The following is a 21,635-nucleotide window of genomic DNA, read 5'->3' as shown; positions in this document are numbered from 1 at the left end:
CACACACACTATTTTACTGCAGCAGCCCCAGTATGCATTATTATGCATTATTGCACCAATTCAGACATTAACTTATGCTTATGGATTCGTTTTGATTTCTTCACAAGTCAGTAAAACTATCAATCTCTCTTGTTGTGAGGTATTCCTCTCAGGATGTTGCACAGGAGCTCTGCCATGAAAGCTGAAGGGGAAATACCAAGCCCAAGGTGTCAGCTAGAGGACGATCTGCCACCTGTAGCAGCAGACAACTGCACGGCGAGGGCTGGAGGAAGCCAGAGCAACACTGGGCAACAGAGGGAGAAGTAGGTGATCTGGGAAGGGTCAGGGGTGTGGTGCTGCAAGGTCCGGAGGCAAGGGTCGACCTGGCAGTGACAGTGAAATAGTTGATGGAGTGAGGAGGAGGAGAAGGAAGGGGCAGGTTTGGTTGGGTGAGCAGCAGACAGACAGACAATCCTGCTGCAGGCATTCTGCTGAGTGAGGCAGAAGGTGAGACGGGGAAAGGCTTCAGTGATTTGAGTGGGACTAGGTCAGAGTTCAGTTCAAAACGAAATTTCACACTCCCAGCAAAGATGTTGGAAACCCCTTCACTCCACTCCTTCCATCCCATGTAGGGCTTTACCTACGTCACGGGTCGGCTCACATCTCCCCGCCTGCACTGCCTGGGGCCGAGGCTCAGCCCTCTGCTCCCCGGCAGCCGGCATCAACCCCGGCCCCAGCCTCCCCTTTTTCCAATCACACATTCCCGGGCAGCGTTCCACGTTCCGCCCTTCACCTCCGCCCCCCTCGTTCCGCCCCTCGCTGCGGCTGCGCGTAGCGGGGCGGCCCTGCTGGGCTTTCTGCCCGTCCCGGGGCGGCCTCTACCCGCGGCGCCATGCTGCCCAACACGGGGTAAGCAGCCCCAGATCTCCCTCCTCCACCCGCGTCCCCTCCGGCGCACACCCTCCCGATCCCCCCTTCCCTCGCCGCCGGCCGCTGCTTCCCGCCCCCCGGTGCGGCGGGCAGAGCCGCAGGGCGGGGGGCGAGGCTGAGGGAAGGGCCTCAGGGGCAGGGGGCGAGGTAGGATCGGGATGGGGCGGGCTGCCGGGACGGGCGGTCAGGGAGGTCCGTTCTTGTCATCGGCTGGTAGCGTTCATGTGCGGAGGGAGAGGAACCCGCAGATGACGGGGGTTTCCAGTCAGGAAAAGCCGGGGGGGTCCCAGTCAGGAAAAGCTGCGCCGCGGTCGTGGATCTCTCCTGCAGTTGGTGAGTGGGTCAGGCCGGGCCGGGGGGCTCCGAGTGTAGGAGGTGAGGGCGGGGATGCTGGCAGAGCCCCCGGCAACCTCCGTCAGTCCGTGTCCTTGAGCGGGGAGGTTTTTTAGGGGCTGGAGGGCTTCCACAGTAAATTATTAGTCTATGTGTAATTTTAGGTGTAACAAATTGTTTTTCTCTCTTTTATGCCAAGCCAGCACCTTCTTACCTGGCAATCAGATTTTTTTTCCAGTGTCAGATCTTAATTTAGATGGAATTTGCTGCCTCTCTTCAGAGCCAGCACCACTAGCAGCCAGGAAGACAAGTTATAATTATTTGCTGCTGTATGTTATAAACAGGATTATTGAATAAATTCCTAATGTATGTGTAAGCAAGCTGTAAAGAGTGCCCCTGATGTGCCTACAGGTTTCCCTATCAGGAGTTGTGCCTGGAGAGAAGGGAAACTGACTTACTTTTTTTCAAGTCTCTTGAGCCTGCGAGGCACAGAGGTCAATTTGATATTTTTTTGTCTTATTACCAGAATACACTTGTGATAGAAGCATAAAGAATGCAACCTTCACAATGTGTCATAAGCAGCTTGAGACAAGCACATGCTTTAAAAAACTTGTAAACTATTGGACTGCTAAGTGAATAAAGAAATAAATCCTAAATCTTACAAGCGTCTCAGCTTGCTTTTGAGAGTAAAAATTTCTAAATTCTGGGAGATCTGCTGACTGAGTAAACAATTGTTGGTGCAAAGTTGCTGGATCTGGCTTTGTGGATGCTGTCACACCAGCTTTCAGAGGATAGATAAAGCTTCTTGAGTGAGACATATAGAAGTAAAACTAAGGCTGAAGTGGGAATGCTTAAAAAGGCATGAAAGGAGTGTGAGAGATACTATTAAGTCAGCTCAAGGTTTCAGAAGTGATGAGTTGGAAATGAATTTTTCCTGTTAGTAGGGCTTTGCTTGTTTTGGTGAATGCATAGGGACAGAATTGGAATTTATGGAGCCAGAGTTAAAGGAGGATAGCTCCAGAGAATGAATGTAGTTAGTGGTGATTGTAACCCAGGAAGGAACAAGGGGCTTTATGTGGACTGAAGATGCAGTTGTGCTGAGAAAAAGGAAAATCTGAGGGCAATGGCTATTGTAGGAAAGACTGGAGGGGAAAACTAGAGAGAACATAATTGGAGTGAATGGAACATGCTCCCTGACGCATTGACTAAAATAATAATTTGGGGAAAGGAACTGAATCTGCATCTGGACTCTTCTAGACTGGATTGTGGGATAATTGAGGTTGGAAGGGACATTGAGAGGTCTCAAGTCCAGCCTCTTGCTGAAGGCCAGGTCAGTCTGGAGATAAGGCTGCTCAGGCTTTTGTCCCTTTGGGTCTTGAAAACTTCCAAGCCCTGTTGTGTGATTCTCATCATGGGGACAAAAGCCTGAACTTCTCTTGTTGAACTTTGTTTTTTCAGCTGAAAAGGGCCTGTTGTCTCTCCTCCATCTGCCACGGCATGTATGCATTGCTCCATCTCATGAGTCACCCCATAGGTATTGGGGGGGGGGCTGTTGCTTTGTCCCTAAAGCTGTTCTCCAGGATGAACTGGCCCTCACACAAGTGCAGAGCTTCCAGCCACCTCTCTTGTCTCCCTTCATTGAACTTGCTCCCATTTGTCAACACATAGCTTCTGCTGAGGGATCCAGAACTGGTCACAGGATAGAAGTGTTGTTTTAGGAGTTTCACAGGGGCTTAATCCCTTTCCTCAGTCTCTGGTTATCATGTTCTTCTAGTCCAGGGTGATGCTGTTGCCAGGCACACTGCTGGCTCACGCTCAGCTTGCATTCTGCTAAGTCTGCCAAGGTTTTCTCAGCTGAGCTGGCAATTGTGTCCCTAGCCTGTCTTGTTGCTGGGACTCTAAATTCCCAGGTGCAGGACTGTACATCTGTCCTGGTTGAATTTCAGGAGGCCCCTGTTCATCTAGTCTGTCAGAAACCCCCTGCATAGCAGCTGTGCCCTCCAGCTTGTGAAAGTGTTGTCCACCTCCAGGGCATTTTGTCACATCCTTCAGTTTGTTGATAAAAATGTTAGGCAGTAGTGGTCCACGAGCAGAAGTGGCTATGAGTCTCTGTGCAGAGTATTGAGTTACAAACCACCACCCTCTGAGCCTGACCAGTTTTTTACATTTTGTCAGGTTATGCAGCCACCAATTATCTTAAAGTACATGCAAAAATATTGTGAGAGGTGGTGTTAAAAACCCTGCTTTCATCCAACCCATTGAGTGGAGGGTTTGCTTTTACTAGCAGTGAAGCAGCAGAAGCCCCTGTGCCTGTGACATCCTTCACAAGCCCCAGCTTCAGTTGAAACTTTGTTTTTTTTCTGCCAGCCTCCCAGCACACCTGGGTGATACTCTTATTCCTCCCTTATGGCCTGTCCTTGCTCCCTCTCCATGTGTGACCTATTGAATTAAATGTAGGTACTGGGAAACTACTGAGGTTAATGTAAAACTTTTAATAATTGCCATTACTGAGAATCAGTTTTTTGTCACTTGTCTACAGTACCTGGCATTAACATATTGGTTCTGGACTTGATCTTTAAACCCTGTTCAGATGGCAGTTTTTCTTGTTTAGAAGGCTGTGACTACTAAATTACAGAGAACTCCATAGGTGTGTTGTCTCATTAGAGACTGGGATTTTGTTTTTGCAGCCTACACCTTTTCTGTTGATGGAGAACCTAGCAGTTCTGTGTTGTGTCTGAACAGTGTGTTGTCATTTTACAAAGAGGGGAAAATGTAATTGGGTGACCTGTCTCACCTTCTTGCATGATAGTGTTGGCAGACTGGGAGAGTGGTGTTGTCTTCAGTGTGGCTGTACTTAACTGCAGCTGTAGCTGTTTCTTTTGTATTTAGAGGCTGCTCTCCTAGTAAAATGATGAAGGTATTTGTCTGCTAGACTGCACGAACAACATTTTCCCTTAAAGTGCTGGAATACAATGATTTACAGGTTTTGCTTTGTTCTCCCTCTTCACTCTTCTCCTTACCCTTTCACTTTTAGGAAGCTAGCAGGATGTACTCTCTTCATCACGGGGGCAAGCCGTGGCATTGGCAAAGCCATTGCTTTGAAAGCTGCCAAGGATGGTGCAAATATTGTGATTGCTGCCAAGACAGCTGAGCCCCACCCTACTCTCCCAGGGACCATCTACACTGCTGCAGCAGAGAGTAAGTTGTGGTACATGAAGGTAGGCTTCAGCTGATGGGATGCACCTTGGCTTAGTTGTCCTACCTCTCTTAGCTCCAGTGCACCTTTAATAAAATAAGCTTTGTGCTTCTCTTGCCTCCTAGGAAAGCCAGGAGGTATCGAAATATTAGTGTAATGAAGACCTATGTGTATGCATGTGCTAATTGATATATACATCTGTACCATGCACATTCTCAGTGTTAAAACTTGGTTTTGGCTTCCTTGTTCTTCACACAACATGTGAAAGGGTTCCGGTTTGAGGGACACTGATTTTTTCAATGCCACCCTGAAGCATGTGATTGAAGTAGATATTGTCAGCAGGTTCATTTCTGAGAGGAAATTTTTTAATGTTTAATATTTTAATTGTGCAGTTGAAGCAGCTGGAGGAAAGGCTTTGCCATGTGTCGTTAATGTGAGGGAAGAACAGCAAATTATTAATGCTGTGGAGAAAGCTGTGAAGACTTTTGGAGGTATGCTGAGGTGTGGGAGAGATGTTAACAGGCAGATTGTTCAAACAAAAAGGAAAAAGAACAGCCTGCCTTACTTCTGCTTTTTGTGTTTAAATGCTAATATGAAATGTCTTATTTTAAAACCAGGGATTGATATTTTGGTGAACAATGCAAGCGCCATCTCTTTGTCTGGCACTTTGGAAACAGAAATGAAGAAAGTCAATCTTATGATGGATGTCAATGTACGAGGAACCTACCTTACGTAAGTGCTGAGAGAGAGAAGCAAAGTAATTGTAACATCAGGTATGATGTTATCTCAGTTTTTCTGAGAAATTGTGCAACTGTCTTGCTGCCCTGGAGTTGGAGTACAAGTATTGCACTTGTGCTCACAGGAAAGTGCTCAATTATTGGCCTACTCATTTGAGATTAATAATTGCAATAGTTAGTTGCAAGTTGGAGCAAATACAAACCCTATTACTAGTCATTAAGTGTTCACAAGCCTCTACATGCAGGTATGAAGAGCTCCAGTTTGGCTTTGCTAAATTCTGTCTGCTCTTGCATTTCAAACAAAATGACCTTTGCATACATCAAATGCAATATCTTGTTAAGTTACTTCTCATAAACTTCTTTCTTTTCTTAAAAAACATTAGGTAACTTAAAATAGTTAAAAGAGAAGTGTTAAAGATGTAACTTAACAATCTAAAGTGTTTTCTGCCTACTTAGAGTTTATGAATTCTATAATTTATTTCAATTGCTATACCAGCTTTTGATTTTACCATTTCTATGGTCCTGACTTTGCTCATTTTTTTGGAAATGGATCCAGTAGGTGGAATCATCTTTACGTTTACAGGATGTCATTTAAAGTTGCTGTGTTTTAAAATTAAAACTTTGGTTTTTATGAGTTGCATTTGAAAAAAAAAGTCCTTTAGGATGATGCAGTTTCTCTAAATTCAGTTGCTGCTTGATGTGATTTGGGGCTTTTGTGTCAGAGTTTTATGTAGAGTAGTATCTGTCATTCTTCTTTGTGCAGATGAATCTGGTTATCAGATTGTGCAGTTATATTCCTTAATGGTCTTTTGCTAAGAATCAGTGATGGGATTTGCCATTAGAGTAGTGTTAAACCACACATGAATAGTGCTTTTCCAAATCACAGGAGGCACATGTGCACAATATGTAGCTAGGATGCAGAGGGAGGGGAGTGAAGGAGGGAAAGACTGCTTTCACCCTGTGATGTCTGCTTGTGAAAGACTGTAAGTAGTTCTGGTCTCAGAAAGGAAAATGTGTTTTGGACCTTAGCTTTCTAGAAGATGCTCTGTGGGTATCACTTGCTGAATCTCTGAATGGGCTCCACTGTATTGCCAGTGGAAAGCTGCATTTTCCCCTCACCACCCAACAGCAGCAGTCACTTTCCATTAATTAATGGAGAATTCTTAAAGTAATCTGTACTTTGGGTGCTGCTTTGCCTTAAAATGATTAAAAAGCAGGTTCTATGCTGCTGCGAATGGAAGAGAATATGAAAGATCAGCACATCTGAAAGGAAAGTGCAAGTGATCTTTGTGATTGGGTTTGTAATTGTCAGTTGGGAAGACCTTGTCAAGCATTCTGCCTTTTCTTCCTGTTGCTTTGTATCGTGCTTCTGTTCATGATTTGTAGAGCTCTGTGTTCAATGTTAAGAAAGTTATTGCATCTCTAACAAAATGGTGCACAGTTTTTGTCTGCTTGGGGGAGTTGGGGTGGGTGTCCCACATTACATAATATACCTGTTGGTGTATTCTTAGTTTCTGTGCTTTAAGAAATTGAGACATCTTTAAGTGAACTTTACACACTACCACTAAAAAGAGTTGAGACACCCAGGACATAAAAGCAGGTGGTAAATGATTTGCTTCACTACTTCAGTGATTTTGCATTAGTAGGTGTCCCTTCTGCTGCTGACACTATGCATGGGTCCTGTTGAAATGTGTTACTAGGAGGTTAGTCATGAAGTCTACCGCATTGCAGTTCTCACTGGGAAGCTTGATTAAAAACTTGCCAGCAGAGATCAAATGCAAACCTGTACCCTCATACTAGGAGTGAAGTCAAATGACTGTTTCTATAACATAGAAATAATGATTTAAAGATATAAAATCTAAGTTGAATTAAATACTGATTTCTCCAGTCAGAAGAGAATAAGTTTTCATTTTTGTTTGGAATATTTATATTATTTCTTTAACATGTTTCTGAAGAAGAAATAGGTATATGATTAGAAGATAATCTATTACTTATTGGTGTTCTGCACTGTTATTTTTGCTTGTTACCTCATTGTGTTTTGTAGCTTCTACCAGAACTATTACACAGAGATTATGATTTTTGAGTATCTAGAAAATCAGCAGTGGTAGATCATGCTGCACTGTGTGGTCCACTGTGTGGTCCAGTTAGCAAGAATGAATGCTAGGCTTGAAATAAGAGAGCTGGCGAAGATTATTTTTTTTGTTGCTCTTTATGTCAGTTAAATATTTGATATAAGAGCAGGGTCTCAGTATAGTATTGGGCTTTCATGAAAACTGGTCTGCTAGTATTTTTTTTCCTATAACTGTAGGTGTTTTAAATAATGAGAGGGGACTGATTTGTCTGAATTTGTCCATCAGGTCTAAAACGTGCCTTCCCCACTTGAGGAAGAGTAGGAACCCCCATATCCTGAACCTCAGTCCCCCTATGAATCTGAATCCTGTGTGGTTCAAAAATCATTGTGGTGAGTACCATTCAGTGCCTTTGTTGTTATGTTTTACAAGAGCCACATAAATATTTACTGAAATGTACAGGAGTGCCAGTCCAGAATGCTAGATCTTGTATCTTTAGCACAGCATACAGACTGGCACTAACTGTTCCTCAGGATGTTTTGTACCTCACCTAAAAGAAAGGGTTTTGCAGGAAATTTTAATGCAGGTTTCATATTTTCAAGGATGTTTTCAAGGAAAGTGTGCTTTTTCATGAGAAATCGGAAGACTACAAGATATCTTCTGTTCCAAACAGAGATTTAAATCTAAAATTTATTTTCTTAGTGATTCAGCTTCACATTTGTTTAAAGTCCAATGTTGTCTTCTAAAATGGAAATTAATTTTAAGTCAGGAAAAGGACCCCATTATGTCTTGAGGTTAATGCTGCTCATTTAAAGCTGAAAAAAACCCTTTCAATCTTGGACGCTTGTCACATTAAACTCCTTCAGAATTTCTTTTTTTTTTTTCAACCCCCTTGAAATTTATTAAATGATTTAAAAATTATTTTAGTTAAATTTTATAAAATTTAATTTATTTTTCTATAGAGTACTAGTTTGGTTACTACCAGATAGTATGCCTTTAGAATCTTTGAAAAAAGTGATCTCTCTTTTCAGTGTTCTGTGCATAGAAAGCACAACAAAACCACCATATAGCTAGGCTTCAGTCATTATTTTTGTTAAAACATGTAACTCTCACCTTATTTGTAGTGAAAAGAGGGCACTTTTTATCTTCTAGGGGTGGTGGAGAAATGGAAAAGAGATTGGACTCTATAAAGATGCTGTGTTGTCTAAAAAACTTAATTTTCCTCATGAACAAATCACTTTGTTCTTCATAATTGAATTTCTATTGTTAAAGTGTAAATTTTTATCTTCTTATGCTTGTCTTAGCTTATACCATTTCTAAATATGGGATGTCCATGTGTGTCTTGGGAATGGCAGAAGAATTTAGAGGAGAAGTTGCTGTCAATGCGTTATGGCCTAAAACAGGTGATTTTTTTTTTTTTTTTTTGTTAAATTATAGTAACATAATGACTTTCTGTATTTTGTCTTCTATTGCCTGTTTTATTTGGCTTTGATTATACTTTGGTCTTTTTCTGGAACTGATTTGGGAGACTGGCTAGTAGTTCTCTTGCATATTCTTTGTGCTGGTTTTCATTCCTAGTTCTGACTAGACCGTTGCTACTTTGATCCAAACTCATTTTCAGCTAGTTTGCAATCTGTTCAATTCTGTCAGTTGGCTGAAGTGTCTGTGCCACACTTGGCTTGTCTGTGTTCTTTCTTATGCACCCAGATAAGAAAAGTATTAGTGTGCTTAAGTATCTGTGCATATAGCATTGGTTAGAATTTCTTTGCTAGTTAAATTCTCAGAGGGTAGATGGAACTGACAAGTTTTATACATATGATTTAAAAATCCTACTTCTAGAAGTTTTGGCACAGTGGGCCAGCAAATTCACACAAACACCTGCTTGCAAATCACATGAAATTAAAGAGGTCTGTGGAAGAAGGACATAGAATCAGTTTGTTGTCAGTGAGATCCAGGGCTGCTATTTGAGGTTTAAAGAGCTGCTTGCCCAAGGGCTCCTCACCCCAAATACACCTGTGTGCAGAAATTATACCACTGTTGAAATCTGTAAAGACGGAAGGGTCATCCTTCCCTTTAGTGGTGAGAGACCAAATATTACAACAGATGTGTTTATTCCATTAACTATGGAGGAGAGAGAGAGGAAGAGAGGACATAAGAATATCAACCGAAGTCCTCTTCTGGGGCGAGTGCTCCAGTCTAAGTGCTCCAAGTGTTTGTACCCAGACACTTTCCAACCTTTTGCTGCTAGGAGTTGCAGGTCCCTTTAACTTGTGGTGTGGAAGCTCTCTGATTTACTTCCTCTAAGGTGAGGAATATGAGCAAAATTTAAGTATTTTGGACAAAATAATTTGAATTTCTTTGCTTTAATGCTCTAGGTGATACTCAGTTGAACACTTAGATTGGTGTGTCTGACAAACCTGGTTCTTTTTCATGGGTCTGGATGCTTGCATCCTAAATTCTCCCAATTAAGTAACGCAGTTATTCTGATTAAGCAATGTAAACTGTATATGAGAGTGAAGAAATTATTCCAGAGTATCTCATTCAGAGAGCTATGCTCTTAAGATGCAGACAATGTTGTGCAAAGTTCTTAATTACAAAAATCCACTATAATCTCATACAAATGCGATTAGCCTCAGTGGTAGGGTGGATGTGGGTATCTGTTGATTAATCCAGCTCACACAAAAATGAAGCTATCTGTGAGATGCCAAGAGCTCTTCATTTATCCAAAGTGAAAGTGGAAGCCTACCAGAGGCCAAGAGGCAATGCCTGTGCCAAGAGTGTATGTAGAAATAGAGGTAACCTGGGACAGGACTGGAAGACTCTTTGTGTGCATTAGAGGACAGGCAGCAGCACTGTCTATTGAATAGGTTGGACAGTGTGCAGGCAGACTACGAGGTAGTACCTGCTTAAAACATTTTTATTTCAGTCTCTGAGGATAGGCTTTCTCTGCTCAGAAGAATAATAGTTGACTCTAACAAGAAGTGGTAGAATCATAGAATGTCAGATTGGAAGGGACCTCAAGGATCATCTGGTCCAACCCTTATAATATTATTGTTTATATGAGATGTCCCAGCACCCCATTGAGCTGAGACTTAAAACTTTCCAAAGTGGGGGAATCCACCACTTCTCCTGGGAGACCATTCCAATGTCTGATTGTCCCCATAGTGAAAAGTTTTCCACTTGTGTTCAACCAGAATATCCCCGGCAGAAACTTGTGCCCATTGCCTCTTGTCTTGTCCATGTGACTCCTTGTAAATAGGGAATCTCCCTCTTCTTTGTAGCTACCCTTTAAGTGCTGGAACATTGTTATTACATCTCCCCTAAGCCTTCCCCTCTTAAGGCTGAACAAATCCAGTTAGTTTTCTCAGCCTCTCCTCATATGACAAGTGTTCTGGTCCTCTGTGCCTTGTGGCGCTTCTCTGGATCCTCTTCACCTTGTCCACATCTTTTTTGTACAGCAGGAACCAAAACTGAACACAATACCCCAGGTGTGGTCTGACAAGCACTGAGTAGACTGGGATGATGACTTGTTTCTCTCTGCCCTTGTTGATGCAGCCCAGGATCTGTTGGCTTTCTTTGCAGCTGCATTACACTGTTCACTCATGTTGAGCCTGTTATCAACCAACACCCCTAGGTCCCTCTCCAGCCAAGTGTATCCCAGTCTGAACTGCACTCCTGGGTGTGCCCAGGTGCAAGACCTTGCCCTTATCTACACTGAACTTTGTAAAGTTACACTTTAGCCCACTTCTCCAGTCTGTCTAAGCCAGGACAGTGGCTCTCCCTTCTAGGGCGTCCCAACTTCTCCACTCATCCTGGTGGCATCAGCAAAATTAATCAGGGTGCTCCTGATCCCAACATCCAGGTCGTTTCTGAAGATGTTAAAACCCACTGTCAGTCCTTGGGGGACTCTACATATGACCTGTTGGCAGTTGGAGGATCAACTATTTACTGTCACCCTCTGAGTACAGTCTGTCATCCAGTTCCCCACCCACCACACAGACTACTTGTCCAGTGGTCTGAGTCATTTTCTTCAGGAAGAGGCTGTGGGGTACCATATCAAAAGCCTTGGCAGAAGGGTAGTGCCAGGAAAAGTGAACAGGTTAAGGACACCACAGATTAGTAGAATATATTCAGGTCAGCAGAACCTGGTAAATTTCATCAGAATACTTGACAGAAACATTCTCTGAACTGTTAGCTGTTATTAAAAAAATGAATAATCTTTTAGGACAGACCAAAGAAAGGAACTTTCTTTCCTATCCTTAAATATGAGAAAAAGATGTGGGGAGACCCAGGTGCATGTAGAGTATTTTGATGTACTCTTTTCTATTTAGGTGTGTTTAAAGCAGTTCAGCTGATTTGGAAAAAAAAAAACAAAAAAAGATGCTGAGGTTAGTAAAAGGTAAATGAAACCTAGGGGCTAGTCCTCACCCAGAATAATAAAGCAGTCAAGAGGTCATCTACTTACTCTGCACTTTGCTAGAAAACACTCTGACAGAATCTTGCTGGCTGGCATTGAAGGCTATTCTCTTTTTTCCCAGTTGCTACTTTAGGAAGTGGATGATCCAGCCCAGTGGGGTCTGTCCTGCACAGTGCATGTTCTTTGTTTTTTAAAGGATATTGGGATCGTTTCTGCATCAGAGCTGCTGTTACTTTCTGTGGAGTGGAAACACTGATAGGAGGACAAAGTGATTTACAATCTGGTTTATCCTTTGGCTTCCAGGACCTGCTAGTCTGAGGTGCAGGAGAGGATTTGTGAATCTGTCCCAAAATTGAGGGACAGAGCATTAAGTCTTACACAGCAGATAGAAAAAGTCATGAGACAGAATGGTATGAGGGGAAAACAGTAACATGGCAAATGCCAAAAGCTACAACCAAACTATCTCTGTGGAACAGGAAGAAAGAAAAAAGAAATGGTATCTCAGCCTGAAAGAGAAAATTAGACTTAGACAGGAACATGCTACTATTTTAGTTGCAGAAGTTACTAGAACTGATTGACAAAACTACCAGAACTTCAGAATATCTGGATTTTATTCTTGCGCCAAACACAGCCTTTCTGTAGACTACTGAATAAGTTATTTGAGTTTTTGATATTTGGTTTCTCAATAACTTAGGAGAGACATTTTGGTATGTCATGGAATTTACAAGGCTAAAATAAAGCATTAAGATTTTCACTGTAGTAATCACCAAAGGACATACCTCTTAATGGCTGAAGTATCATATGTTCACTGTGAGAAAAACAGTTTTACTCTTAGTTTCTTATGTCCTGAATAACCCAGAGGAAAGCCAGGGGATGGAGGGAACACTTATAAAGGGATGAAGGGATGTAAATATCATAAAAATTCCTGCCCATTATTCTACTTCTTGCTTACTTTAATAGTCTTCTGTTTTTTTACTGCTTCTTTTAGAGAATTATTTAATGATTGGTTAAAATTTGTTGGTTTCCTTTTGCATGAAAGGAAAGCAAAGTGTGTGCTCACCAGTGGCATGGGCAGTTCATGTATATTGTCAGTGTTAAAGTTTGTTTTCTTACCCTCCAAACTTTCTAGCCATACATACATCTGCTATGGACATGCTGGGAGGAGCTGGAATAGAAAAACAATGCAGGAAAACGGACATCATTGCAGATGCTGCATATTGCATTTTAACAAAACCAAAAACTTTCACTGGAAACTTCATTATTGATGAAGTTCTACTGAGAGAAGAAGGAGTTAAGGATTTTGATGTCTATGCAATTGCACCAGGTAAAACAGATCTTTAAGATGAGAAGTACATTCAGGAAGGGGCCAAGGCTGCATGGAGAATACTGACAAAGTGTTGATTCTAGAGGCTCTTAAATTAGTCTGTGAAATGTTTCCTTGCCTTGGGTATCAGAACACGTATGTGCCTTCTTGGAAAAACACATAGGTGTCTGCTTAGATTTTAATCATAAAATGCCTATTAAATTAAAACAAAACAAACAAACAACAAACGCCCACTTTAATTAAAAACAAAACTGAACTAAATATTGTAATGAAAAAAACCCCCTGCACTGTAGATGTACATATTGCTATTAATCAGCTAGTGAGACAGTTTGTTTTAGGAACAAAACTCTAAATATGTTATTTCATGCTGTGACTTTCTTTAAATTGTAGTTTAAGTACTTATAAACTTGACTCTAGTTTCATACAAAATGGATTCCTGTTTGTGCTGTCCAGTTTTGTTTAGACTTACTATTACATTTTTCCTCCCTTTTAGGTCACCCTCTGATGCCTGACTTTTTCTTGGATGCTGAAACTGATGCGACAGCCATGCAACATGGTAGGAAAAGCACTGTGTGTAGAGACTGATCTTCTCTGACCATAATGAATGCCCTCTCTATTTCAAGTTTTTCATTTTTCTTTTTTCTTTTCTCTGAAGAGCTTTAGCTCCAGTCAAGCCATGTGGCAAAAACTGGAGGGTGTGATTTTTGGAAATGGTACTGTACTTAAAGCTAGCAGAAGAATATTATTGCTTCCTGCAGGACATTTATGGTATAAAATCAGTGTTTTATTTTGAAGGATCCTTTTTAACAATCTGAATTCTGGTAGCATGAGGGTCACAGGAAAACATTGCTGGAAAAAGAAATTAAATACTAAACAGCACATTTTACAGGAGTATCTGATTTGACTTGACAGATTTGTGAGAAAGAACACACAACTTAGAGCCCCCATTGCATCTTAGATAATATCGAAAAATTTACACAGTTTAAATATCTCTTAAATGAGTTTTATTTTAAAAAAACCCAAACAAACACATTGATTTTGCATTTTCAGAATGCAGTGTATCAGGCTGGACGGTGATGAAGAATGATGATCAAGTTTCACAAGCGTGCCAGAACAGAGAAAAGAGAAGGGCAGAGCAGGCAAAGTTTGAACAGTCCCTTTACCCTGATAATACTTCCTGGGCAGGACTGGCACAAGGACTGTTCTGCCAGAAATGGACAGTGTTTGTTCCTTGAGCCTCACAGTGGAGGTTGTTAAGCAGGGACTCAGAGAAGACCCTGACTGGTTTATGATACTTAGGACACCAGTGAAAGTTTTTAGAACATTTTCAAAGGCTGTTCAACTTGATCAGCACTGTACATTGCAAACACTGTCCTTAATCCTTACATGTGCACAGTCAACTGCTGACTGATGTACAGCTTAGGAGCCATTCCCCTGCTCTTAGCAAGACAGGGAAGAGAGAAGTATTGTGAGGTGCGCATGGTGTTTACTGCAGACAACATGGATCTGGTTTTTGTGAGTGCTGCCAGGAGTGTATGGATTGCATTAGAAACCAATGTGCCGTGCAAGAGTCTGTATTCTGACAGTCAGAACTTTGCTGCAGTTTTATTTTTACTTTTCTTTAAACACATTAGGAAGTGAAATCCCTTTGAAGAATTACCTTTCCTGCCCCACAGCTGTTAAGGTGCTGAAAAACATCCTATACCAATATTCATAGAGAAACAGAAAAATACTCCTTTCCCCTGCTGTGAAGCTGAAGTCTTTTCAAAGGGATGTCTCTACCCGTATTTCTCCTTGCAGTTTTAAAGAGCTTTGCATTTGAAAGGGAAAAATAATCTCTGTTTTGTAGGTGCTTCTCAGGCTTCCAAAGAGGAGGAGAAGTTAAGTGAAGAAGCAGCTGGAGCCAAGGATCATGCAGACAAGGCCCAGGGCCCTGTTGCAGAAACATTCAGAGTTATTCAGGGATCCCTAAATGAGGAGTTTGTGAAAAGTACCCAGGGAGTCTTTCAGTTTGAATTATCTGGTAAGGCCATGGCTTGTGAAACCTTCACACACCCACTCTCACTCCTAGCACAAGGCACTGGGTGTTTTGGAACAGCAACACTCACCTTCTCCAGCTGATCCAAACACTCCCCCTACTTCTTTTTCTCCATTTTGTTGTGTTCTGTGTGGTGATGCTCCTCTGCAGGAAGGAGCAGCTTCATCTCTGGTGTATGTGGGCACCTTTGTCTCAGCACTGGCCCCACTGGGTGAGGATGAGAGGAGCCTGGCTACTGGTGGGGTCATGGCAGACACAGCAGCTGCCACCACTCTGTCTGCAAAGTGCTGCCTTCGGGCTCTCTGTCCTTGTCCCTGACACAGTGTGCTTTTGGGTGCTTGCCCAAGGCTGGCTTGGCCTGCACACAGAGCATGGGGCAAGTGGCACCTTCTTGCAGAGCCTTGCCACATCTGTTTTGCTGTGTAGCTGCTTTAAATGGGCACAGCTGTGGTCATGTGGCAGGGAGAAATGGGAATTGCTCAGCAGTCCTGCTGCCTGGTCACCCTTTTTCATTCTTCAGGTGATGGAGGTGGTACTTGGTACATTGACCTGAAAACCAAGGGTGGCGGTGCTGGCTTTGGAAAGCCTCCAGAAGCAGCTGATGTGGTTATGAGCATGTCAAGTGCTGACTTTGTGAAAATGTTCAGAGGTAATTGACAAAGGCATTTGCCGGGGTGGGTGCAGGGCCTGGTGCCCAGAAACATTTTGCTAACGGGCAAATAAACAGCTCCTTGCTGTGTTATCCTGGAACAGAGGAGCTTTTGACTTATGTCTCAAGAGAAGAATAGGCTAAAGCTCCTTGGATTTTTCTGTATTCTTCTGTGAATGGGAAGAGCACAGAAGATTATACTTCTTTTACTGATTACGTATGATGAAAATTTTAGAAGTGAGTGTAGCTTCGTAAAGAAACCAGTTACTCTGTTGAACTTCTGCACATGTCTGTGTTTCCAAAAGATGCACTGATTTACAGCAGAACTTGGTAGGAAGATAGCTGCTGAGTCTCACTGTAGATGCTTTATATTTTCATGTGCACAGACTGTCTCCAGTTAATTTTCATTTTCTGATGGTTCTTTCTTATTTTTAGGTAAACTAAAGCCAACTCTGGCCTTCATGACAGGAAAATTGAGGATTAAAGGTAACATGGCGCTAGCTATAAAGCTTGAGAAGATGCTGACACAGCTGAACTCTAAACTGTGAGGGGAAACCCATACTAACAGAACAGTGGCCTTTCATATATTACTGCAATAAAGTTTTTAAATGGTAGTCCTAATGCAATATAAGTATGTGAAATTTTTTTGAGAAGAAATAAATCCATCTGATTAAGACAAGAAGGTGTCTGTGATGAAACAAATTCATTCTCAAGAGTACACATTAGGTGTCAGGTGTCTTCTGCTCCGGTGGATCAATGCAGGACAATCGAAGTGAGATTTTACCTACGTATTTACTTGCACATATGTCCTGTATAAAAGGTTAGGGGGAGCAAATGTCACCCTGCAGTTCTCTATGACAGAAGTGGTATGCAGAGATTCCTGAGCTGTCTTAGATGTGGAAGCAATATGGTCAGTTTAGCAGGGACTTCATTACCCCAGTAAATAAATATCTTGGTGGGTTTTTTATGCTCTCCAGAGTTTATTACCTACACAAGTTCTCATACCTCTGTATTGCCCTGAGTTAGGCTGCACAGACATATTGATAGTGAAGTTTTCTTTTTGTGCAAGGGTACTCACACGTGTGCAGAAATACACCCGCAGAGTCCCCAGCGCTGACTGCCACCCACAGGGTGCTGCCTCCCGCAGCACCTTCATGCAGCATTTCCAGGATTACCCTACATCACTGCAGCCAGCCACTTCCTCTTCCTTTGGCTGGAAAAGACTGAAGGTAATGAGTGAATACATGCCCGTCCCCACTCTGTAAAGTGGCCAAGTGAACCCGTGGTCTGCAACTCTGGTTGACAGCATTTGCAAAGTCAGTTGGACTGGCCTTAAAATACTTACCCAGTGTCCCCAAAACACCTTCTCAGAATTTAGAGCATTTTACTTTCTTGAGCAAGCTAAGAAGTTTGCAAGACTTTGGATTTGTTTCTTAAATCATTCAGCAAGCCAATAGTTGACAAGTATTTTGATCATGTACTTGTCTAAAAATGCTTCTGATGTTCATTGTGGAGATTCCCTCTCTATTGTTTCCATCACAGTTGAATTCAGACCACAAGACAGAAAATGTCAGGTTCTCCTCTGTGCCCTTTCCTCCTTTCTCACCAGGCATGAGGGTCTGTGGGTGCAGAGGAAGGGAAAGGCTGTCTCACCCTGTATGGAGCAGCGTGGCAGTGCAGGCAAGGGACACCCCAGTGGGGGTCAGTGGGCTCTGTGACAGTGCCCTGCCCACTGCCCTCGGGCCTGGGGGTCCCTGCCCAAAGGTTCCAGTCTCCATGGGGCAAGGTCTGCAACTCAGTCCCATGCTGGTGCCAGGGTTGGTGACTGCTGACTCCAGAGCAGCTTGGGGCTGCACACTCCTGCTTGCAGAGGGAGGGGTGGGCAGGAATATTTGCATGTGCTGGGACACTGAATCAAAGTCTGAATGTGGAATAGGAGGGAGAGAAGATCCAGCACTGGAAACCAAGAGTTCTCTGGAGGAGACCAAATGTCTGAACTGGTGCAATAATGAACACATACTGGGGCTGCTGCAGTAAACTAGTGTGTGTGCTCTGCCTCTTGATGAAACCCCTATAACAAAATTAAAACCTCCTCTGACCCCTGCTGTGCTGCCTGCCTGCTGCTACTGGGGGCAAGGCTTCCACCTCCTCCCAACTTTGGCTTCTCTTTCCCCCTCAGCTTTCATGCAGAGATCCTGCACAGCATCCTCAGAGGGATTTGGCTCTCAAAGAAGGGGAAATCTCTCAATGGGTCTGAAGCCAATGTCAGAATAGAGAGAGATGGTTTTACTGACTGGAGAAGAAATCAAACCAATACATAAGCAGAGCTGCTGCTGGGTCCTTGTGCATCAGTGTGATGATGGTGGTTTCACTGTCCCTGCAGATCCTGCTGTCACACAGCTGCAGACTCCTGCAGGGACCCTGCCTGGCCAAGCCGAAGGGGCCAAGGGCCGCCTGGCATCTCTGTATCTGGCGAGTCTCTCCCCCCTACGGCTTTCCCAAGGATGGCATCCTGCAGAGGTGGGAGCACAGCAGCTTTGCTGGGAAGTTGCTGAGGCACGACTCTGCTCTCCTTCGGGCTCCTTGCAGGCGTGCAGCCCAAAGCAGGAGGAGCGCTGGGCTGGAGTGTGACAGCTCTGTGCCAGGATGGTGACCTTGTGCCTGCAGGGAGCTCCCTCTCTCCCTCCCCGTCAGGGAGCTGCAGTGCCTGGGCAGAGAGCTGCCGGTTCCAGCCTTGCACAGATGTGCCTGCAGGAGAAGCCCCGAGGAATCATGTCCAGTTTTCTGCCCCTCAGGTGGTGTTCTAATGAATGAAATGCAGCAACTGCTTTTTCTTTTTCTGCATAAAAAGGATCAGTTGACACCCCAGGAGGTTTTTCAGTGTGAGTAGCAGAGGGCGTTTTGAGAAGGTGCTACAGGAGCTGGAACTCTTGTGTTCTGGCTCCCTGCAGTTGCTCTGGTGCTCCCAGCTCAGCCTCTCACTCCCTGTGACCAGCAGCAGGGCAGTGCAAGTTTACCCTGGCCTGAACCCCCCACGTTTGTGCCCGTGGTCCAGGGCTGGGCAGGCACGTCCCAAACTGACTTGACTTTCCCTCCGACGGGAAAACGTTTCCCTGGAGCAGGAGGAGCCCCTGGCCCCGCAGCTGCCCACAGGAGGGCGCAGCTCTCCCTTGGCTTCCCAAAGCCGCTGCTTCAGCTTTGTGGGGTCGGGGGTTTTGTCCGTCGGGGGTTTTGCCCATTAGCCGTCGAATCTGTGCTCCCACTGCCGTGGTGTGGCAGCAACACCTCCTGGCTGGCTGCTCCCCTGCACTCTGGGTTCACCTGAGGAAGCTGACGAGGAAAATGCAGCCATTCAGAAGGGGCTGTCAAAAATGGTCCAAGTGAGTGATGTCAGCTGTTCCCTGAGGGTCCTCACCAAGTGTGAGATCATCCAGGCCAGTGGTCTGGTCTGAAAAGGTTTTCTCCAGCTGGCAATCCCAACAGTCTTGCTTCTGCTCTTCCAGTCTGTGTGCCCCTTGCCCAGTCCTGTGTATTTCAGTGGAGAGTTTCGTAAGTTCCCACATGCTCCCCTTGCCTCAATACCACTGGGAAAAGGTATTACAGGAACAGTGTCTTCATTATCTATCTCACATTGTTTAAAGGTGGAATACTAGGTTTTGGTTGTACACTGGATACAGTTGCTCACAGGGAAATCTTCCTCTCATCTCTGTATTGAATTTTCTCTGGAGCGTACCTGTTTTCACAGAGAAAGGATTTCAGTTACTTAATTTCTTTTTCACGTAAGAGTTATTTCTTGCTCATAGTGTAAACTTAACATAAGCTCATTTAACTGGAAATACTTTTATTCAGTTTTAGAGACATTATAAGAAACACAGTGAGTGTATAGAACAGGCTTCCAGCTATTCTGAAGGGCGTGGAAGAGTGTTCAGTTCCTTCAGCACTACAACAGCCACTCCAGAAGTGGTTCACCTGTCTTGCACCAAGATTCAGCAGCTCCTTTGCAGTGCTTTTGGCAGAGACAATTCAGTGGCAGGTAGTGATGAGATCCAGTGACTGGCACAACTCTTGTTAGTTCAGTCTTTGAGCTGGATCATAGAGCAACGTAGGGTTTTTTAGAACTGGAATTACCAAAACCAACACATTTGTTCCCTCGTTGTTTTAGAAAGCCAAGCAGCTAACTGTGGAGCATCTTCTGTGTGTGGAACAGCTCTTTCCATAGCCAGCATTATTTGCTACCATCACCTAACAAAGAGTCTGTTTAAGACAGCTATATTGTGTTTTCAGCTCCTAATTACTAAAATGTTAAAGTCCTGTACTGCGTAAGTTTATGTCTGCTACCAAAAGGGGGAAAAACAAGGCAGTTTCATGCATAAGCTAGTGTAAGTTATTCACCAACACCTTTAATTTATTAACAAAGAGTTTATTTGGATACACTGTAGAAAGTCTTCTTAAGATTTTTTTGAGCGGTAATATAACTACAGGCAGACTAGTTACCATATCAAGCATTTGTATCTTTTTCAACTGTATTGCCTTGGAGAAAATTCTAAAAACCGAGGCCCTAATTAATCACAATTACATTTATTTTAAAAATAATGTTTGAAGTTCTGCTCTACCAATGGCTCAAATGACTGATTTCTATCCCCTTGCTTGTAGCCCTATGGTTTTTTTTTTGACATCTTGGACCAGCATTAGTCGAATGTGTATGGTCTGTGATTCTCCTTTGTTTTATTTTTGCCAATAGACCATAGTCCAGAATTTCCTGAAAAAGGCCAGGCTATTTTAATATCCTTGACTGTTTCAAAAGTTTTTTCAGAACAGAAGAGGAAGGAAACATCTGTCAGCCCTGGTATGTTTCAAGCTCCCTTACATGATGAGTCTCCTTTACACTCACCAGTTAGGTTTAATGAAATGTATATTAATAACATTTCTCCTCTTACAGTTTAGCTGTTCTTTTGGACACATTGATTGTGAGTATTGTGTTAGGAATACTTAAAGCAATTAGATTTGCTGGAAAACAGAATGATGCTGAGTTTCTTTGAAGCAGAGGGAAGAGCACTCGATTAGGCATTTTTATGTCTAATATAAAAAGGACTCTTAAAATGCAGGTAATAAATAACAAAACAGATCATAGGAAGATAGCTCTGATATTTATCTCCAAGAACACTTCAGATTAATCTTCTCAGGTGTCTTAAATACAATCATTCACCTTCCCTCAGTGAAAAATCTGGGCTAATTGGTTCTTTATTTAATGCAACTTCACCTTTAGCTTTTCAAAATAAATGTTTCTGTGTGCGAGGAACCTGTCAATATTTAACATAGAGCCACAATGCTTCTCCAGCCCCTAAATTAACTCTATTCTGGTTAGGCATGTGAAAGCACAGACAAACTAGTGGCAAAGCAGCAAAATTAAGTCCTTTATCTTCAAAGTTAAGCCATATGAATTCTGCAGCCTTGTTCACAGTAAAAAAGAAAAACCAAAACAAGCACACAACAAAACCTAATCAGATAAGTAAAACCAAAACAGTAGAGAAACACTTCTAAATTCTGTTTCATAACAGTAGGAAATAAAAAGTGGGAGATATTCAAAATTGGTCATGCACGCATCCTTGTGCAGAACTGAACTCAACAAAGAGTTTCATAATTTTTCGCAGTCATCTGAGATCTGATTCCAATGGACAAACAAAACTGTTTGGGTAAACACTTCACTCTGAAGGATCCGCTTTGTCCTTCTAAAATGTTCTTATCACACACTGCCCTTGAGTGTCTCCCTCTGATTCCCAGTTCCATTGGCCATGTTTGTTCTGAAGACTTCTAAAACACAGCACTGCCCACAATGTCTCACTTAACTACACAGCCAGCTCAGATATTCTGTTACACGGGGGTGATTGGTATCAAGGTCAGTTGTTTTTTCCTTGGTAACAGTCGGATTGAACTAGCAGGTGTGCTCTGATTATTCCTGTGCA

At 43.0% G+C, this 21,635-nt stretch overlaps 1 protein-coding gene across 1 annotated transcript; it reads left to right on the top strand.

Annotated features, from left to right (window-relative positions):
- The first annotated feature begins 760 nt into the window (after positions 1-760).
- Positions 761-16,351, top strand: HSDL2 (hydroxysteroid dehydrogenase like 2). The gene is made up of 11 exons (XM_030467709.1): positions 761-888; positions 4,277-4,440; positions 4,831-4,929; positions 5,056-5,170; positions 7,533-7,636; positions 8,549-8,647; positions 12,791-12,985; positions 13,479-13,541; positions 14,835-15,008; positions 15,544-15,672; positions 16,108-16,351. The coding sequence occupies exons 1-11, from the start codon at positions 872-874 to the stop codon at positions 16,218-16,220; spliced, it is 1,272 nt and encodes a 423-aa protein (XP_030323569.1). The 5' UTR covers positions 761-871; the 3' UTR covers positions 16,221-16,351.
- Positions 16,352-21,635: the final 5,284 nt, after the last annotated feature.

Source organism: Calypte anna, chromosome Z (genome assembly GCF_003957555.1).
Source record: "Calypte anna isolate BGI_N300 chromosome Z, bCalAnn1_v1.p, whole genome shotgun sequence".
Classification (NCBI taxonomy): domain Eukaryota; kingdom Metazoa; phylum Chordata; class Aves; order Apodiformes; family Trochilidae; genus Calypte; species Calypte anna.
This window is presented reverse-complemented; position numbering and strand designations above follow the sequence as displayed.